Genomic DNA, 5,197 nt, shown 5'->3' with positions numbered 1-5,197 from the left:
ACTATAAACTATAAAATCTTCAAATCACATCCTCTTTGCACTTAATAATTATCTTTGTAAAACCTCAGAAGAACTCCAATCTTTGTAAAATATCAGTAATGTAATAAAAAAACTTATAAGAAGAGACTTTTCATCAATCACTGAAAATAATGGGTTTTGCTGCTCTGAGAGGTAAAGCTATAATATCTGTGCCCTAAAGAGTTAATGTTCAGGTGAGGGGAGGGAGGGGCTACCTGTGTGAGTGGAGAGAGGAGAGCCCCGCTGCCTGCAGCCGGCTGGGACAGAAGCTGCTTACGCACTGCACGGCCCGGCCCGACCCAGCCTGGCTCTACACCAGCCCTGCCCTGCTTTTTTCGCACTGTGCTGAGAGCCGCCTCGAAGTGGGTGTGACGCACGCTTACAAACTTTCTCATTGTGCGTGCTGCTATCGAGCTCCTTCTGGACATGCTCATCCGTAAGAAAGTAAACAAAAACTTWCCTCTTTGTTCGACCACGCAGCGGGAGCTTGGGAGCAAAACAATAAAATGGCAGTGGAACGCTGTTGCTTTGCTGATTTGCCATGCTCTCCTGCCCCCGCTGCAAACAAACCAATCATGATCAGCAGTACATGATGTCAAACCAGGCCAGCCCGATTGGAACCTCGCCTGGCCAGGTTCCAGAAGTCGGGCTGGAGCCGGCCCTAAAGCAGACATGCAAAAACACCAAACCCGGGTTGGAAGCTGGGGAGGGCCAGGCCAGGCTGGGCCATGCAGTGCGTAAATGGCTAGAGAGAGGACGGAGGAGTGTTTTTCTGTGGGTCCAGCGAGTTGCAGCTGCCCCTTTTTTAACATATTATTGAACTCTAAAGAGTTTTTAGATGACTATGACTTATTTTTTGCACGCTGAGTCATTACGATAGCTTTTTAGCTTTACTAACTTAGCACATGCTCCACGGGTCGACGTCCGCTCTGAGTAAACAAACGAAGCCTAACCTGGCGGGGAGGCATGTAAAGCCTGGTGGCCCGCCAGGCTAATAATGCACTGCAGGAAACCCTGCCGTTYACCTGATCTGGATGTAAAAACTTTAAATTAAAGCTGATAGTCTGCAGTTAAACCACAACTTTTTCATTTCATTTCAAATCCATTGTGGTGTTTACAGACAAAAAGATAAGAACCATTTAAATGTCCCATTATCCAAGTTGTGAATGAAATGTGTCGTCTAGGACTAGATTGCTTGCAGAAGGCTTTGAGGACTTTCTGAAGCAGCAAACATTCTGCTGCAGTTTCTACTTGAATAAATTTAGTCACACAGACAATCTCCAGCAGCTCATATTAATATGTATCTGAGTCCTCATCACCACGTACCTCAGATATCCAACTGGAACTCTCCTCCTGCCCACCAGCACTTCTACCACGCCAACGCAAACAAAACACAAATTTTTCTCCAAGTGGAGGAAAATCTCAAATGGTTGTGACCACAGCAATCCTGGCTCTGAATCTTAAACACATACACTAAGGACAAAGGGTTAACCAGCACCAGATAGTAAACACACAATCACTTCTATCATTAACAGAACAAAAATCTCCTAAATCTGTAAAAGTTTGAGGGTCTCAGCATCATCTCACTCGCTGATGTAACTGTTTACCGCCTGCAGGCTTTWGGCTGATCCCTCCTCTCCTCTTGTTTCCTGCATCTCTCCAATCACATTAATCACAGGTGATGGGGCTAACGATGTCAGCATGATCCAGGTAGCAGACGTGGGCGTGGGGATCTCAGGACAAGAGGGCATGCAGGTGAGAACTGTGATTTTTATTGAATTTGAAAATGCAACATGATGTTTGATGTTTTAAGCAGGAACAAAGACTTTCTATTATAAAAGAAGATATGGATAAAAGAAAAGACTGAATCAAAAACACGTAATGGCTTTTCGTTACTTCTGAACGTGAGTTTTTGTCATGCTGACTCAGGAAATTGAGTTCTTTGTCCTGCAGAAAACTGCAGAGTTTGTGAATGTTTCAGTTTCCGCATTATCTACACCGTCTTTCTGCTCAGMGGTCACAGCCACAGTTTTGTCTTTGATATATGTAACAAACCTTTTCACCAGAAAGAAGTCATTACAAAAGTAAGTTACAAAAATTTCAAATTTTGGCTTGAAATAAGCAAAAAAAATAATAATAATAACAATAATAATAATAATAATAATAACAATCTGCCAATGGAACAATTGAAGATGAACTTGAGAAGACGTCTATAAATATAACATTTTATTCATGATGGGATGGGAGACTGTGATGAAGTGATTCAACGCGGTCTGCTGGCTTCTTCTTTAGATTGTTCTTTTTCATGTACAGTGCCCTGAGACAACGTATGTTGTGACTTGGCGCTATATAAATAAACTGAATTGAATTGAATTGAATTGAATTGAATTGAATTGAATTGAATTGAATTGAAGCCTCAGAAGATAAAAAATCTTGAACGTAGCAGTGAAAACTCTTTCTGAGCAGTATTTTACTATAATTGTTTTTTATAATTTAAATTTTATTGAAATTTTAAATATAGTTTTTTTTAACATATAACATGACATAATCTAAACAAGAGAAAACAAAAAGACTGGTGCACTCCCACCCCCACCCCTAGGGCAAAACACACTCCTCAACACTAGTTCAAAAACATACAGTCATCAAAACTTCAGAAAACATCAAGAAACACTCCCCAAATTAGTAAATAAATGAAAAATACACAAAATTCAAAAATCAACAACCAACTCATGAACACGAACTTTTCAAAGAGTCTCAGAAACTGTTCCAGTCATTATCCTTATTTCCCTTTAAATTTCCCAGCATGGCCTCATAAGAGGCCGTGTCCACCATTGATTTAATGTATTTTACTATAATTGTGAGCTTTTCTGTCTCATAATTGTGATGCTCCAAAGTGGTATCCTTCCTCTCTAAGGTACTATCTTTTTTTACCCTGCTTGTCATCCTCTAGTTTGAAAATTAATTTAACTTTTTTTAGTTCCATAATTGTGGCAAAGGTCCTACTTAAAACAAGATTGGAAAATTATATTTTAAGAAAATTATCTTTCAGTAAGCATTGCTGACTAGCATTAAACATTCTAAGATTTCTCCAACCTGTTGTTATATTTAACCAACAAACGTAATAACACAGATTAAACAAAAATTAAGTCTTCTTCAGTCWGACTGAAGAAGACTCTTGGGAGGAGAGATGAAACATTTCATTAAAGAAGAACCTGTCCAGAGGACCTACTCAATTTTTGTGTGTCCCCAAAGCAATGTTTCCCCACCAGAGGGTTGGCTGCAAGAGGACTGAAAAATCCTGAAGTCTGTATGAAATAAAGGGTAACATTATACACGAGGATTAGATTTTTYAAGCTCTTAAAATGGAGGTTGCATCAGACTCTTAAGTGCATTATACACACATAAATATGGTAGAAAAAATACTTGGTAAAATTTGACATGTTTGCCGTGTTTCTTGTCCTTCCTCGTCTCATTCCACTCTCAACAGCCRACTCCAGAGGAGGGAACTCAGAGATGATGGAGATTCCCAATGAACTGTCTGCTGATGCTTCGGTGTTTCTTCTGCATCCTCGCTTCAACTGCTGTTTACAAATTGCTCTTGTTCAGACGGCCATAAATTTAGGAAATCTTATACTCTGACACACATTTCTCCATTCAGGCTTATTGTTTGAGGAACTACTCCCCACACAGTCATTAAAGGCAGTTTATGAAAGCGCAGCTGAAGCTGAGGGAGGCGTCGGCTGTTGTTTCTCTTGTTGGTGGATGTGGACAGTCRAGGAGTGTCCTAAAGGGTTAGCAGCGTCCTTTAAAGATGCAAGTGGCGCTGCAGGACCGTCTGCAGGGAGAGTTTTAGATGTTGATGGATGGGACTGAYGTGCTTCTGCTGCTCCGGAGGGGAATCCCAGAGGGTGGGCAACTCATTTAAGGGTTATTGCTTTGGAAAGAGTACCCCACATTACAGATTGATTAAAAAGACGCAGTGGGTGGATCAGGGCCAGACATTTCCAACTGTTATTTCCTAATGTTGAGGGTGGGAGGATGAGGAGGGGTGATGAAGAAAAGAGATTGAWTGTCAGGCGCCTCTGGTGTTTTGTTTTGCAGGCGGTGATGGCGAGCGACTTTGCCCTCCCTCGTTTCCGGTATCTCCAGAAGCTCCTGCTGGTTCACGGACACTGGTGCTACTCTCGACTGGCAAATATGATCCTATACTTCTTCTACAAGAATGCCGTAAGACACTTTTATCCACAGATCGTCTCAGACGAGCTCTTTGTCCCCTCTTATCAGTTCTGTCCATCTGTTTTGTTCCCACAGATGTTTGTAGCGCTCATCTTCTGGTATCAGTTCTACTGTGGCTTCTCTGGCTCAGCCATGATCGACCAGTGGTATCTCATCTTCTTCAACCTGATGTTCTCTGCTTTCCCTCAACTCATCACTGGCACTCTGGACAAAGACGTGTCAGCAGAGACGCTCCAAAAACTACCTCATCTCTACGCGAACGGCCAGAACTCTGAGGTCCGGGCTCGCATTAAAACACTAGATCACAGCTTTCTGAAAGTGTTACACAATTTGTCTTTTCACTTTAAAAAGACACAAGTTTAAACAAACTCACATTTAACATTACTGAACAATATTTGTCCGGGTATTTTTATTTGTTTTTTTATATAGAAGGTTTTGAGAATTTTTCTTTTTTGGTGAATCTTAATTAATTCAAGATCCACATATTTTAAATGTTTTTTTTTATTTCACCTATTTGCAATCATTTAATAATTACCAACATCACCCAGCATTATATGCTTTTTTTCCACTTCAACCTCTAGGTTTAAATAAGAACTGTCTTTTGCAGTATTTCTGGGAGTGAGCTGAAAATATTACTGTATTTATTCATGTATAATACTAGAAATTTAACCCTAAAAAATCATCCATAAACTAGGGGGGTAATATTATACACGGGTTATTGGTGATTAGACATTTTATGCTTTTTAAGCTCAAAAATGATGATCATATTATACTCGAGATTGTATTATACATGAATAAATACGGTAGTCTAGTTGTGTTTGGTAGCAATATTTGTGAAACATAAGAATTTCTTTAGAAATAGGATGAAGTTCTCTGTTCCTTTTCAGTCATTTCACTCAGTACAACACACAGTTGTTTATGGGACATGCGCGCCCTCGCGCGC

General features: G+C 40.4%; 1 protein-coding gene across 1 annotated transcript in view; it reads left to right on the top strand.

Moving 5' to 3' along the window:
* The window catches only part of atp10a (ATPase phospholipid transporting 10A), an 82,195-nt gene that overhangs the window by 63,590 nt on the left and 13,408 nt on the right, over positions 1–5,197 (top strand). The window contains exons 15-17 of the mRNA XM_014028519.1: positions 1,697–1,773; positions 4,120–4,245; positions 4,330–4,530. Coding sequence (XP_013883973.1) covers positions 1,697–1,773; positions 4,120–4,245; positions 4,330–4,530 — 404 coding nt within the window. The remainder of the gene's footprint in view (positions 1–1,696; positions 1,774–4,119; positions 4,246–4,329; positions 4,531–5,197) is intronic.

The sequence above is a fragment of the Austrofundulus limnaeus genome, unplaced genomic scaffold (genome assembly GCF_001266775.1).
Source record: "Austrofundulus limnaeus strain Quisiro unplaced genomic scaffold, Austrofundulus_limnaeus-1.0 Scaffold775, whole genome shotgun sequence".
Lineage (NCBI taxonomy): Eukaryota > Metazoa > Chordata > Actinopteri > Cyprinodontiformes > Rivulidae > Austrofundulus > Austrofundulus limnaeus.
Note: the sequence above shows the minus strand (reverse complement) of the source record. Positions and strands in the feature narration are given on the sequence as shown.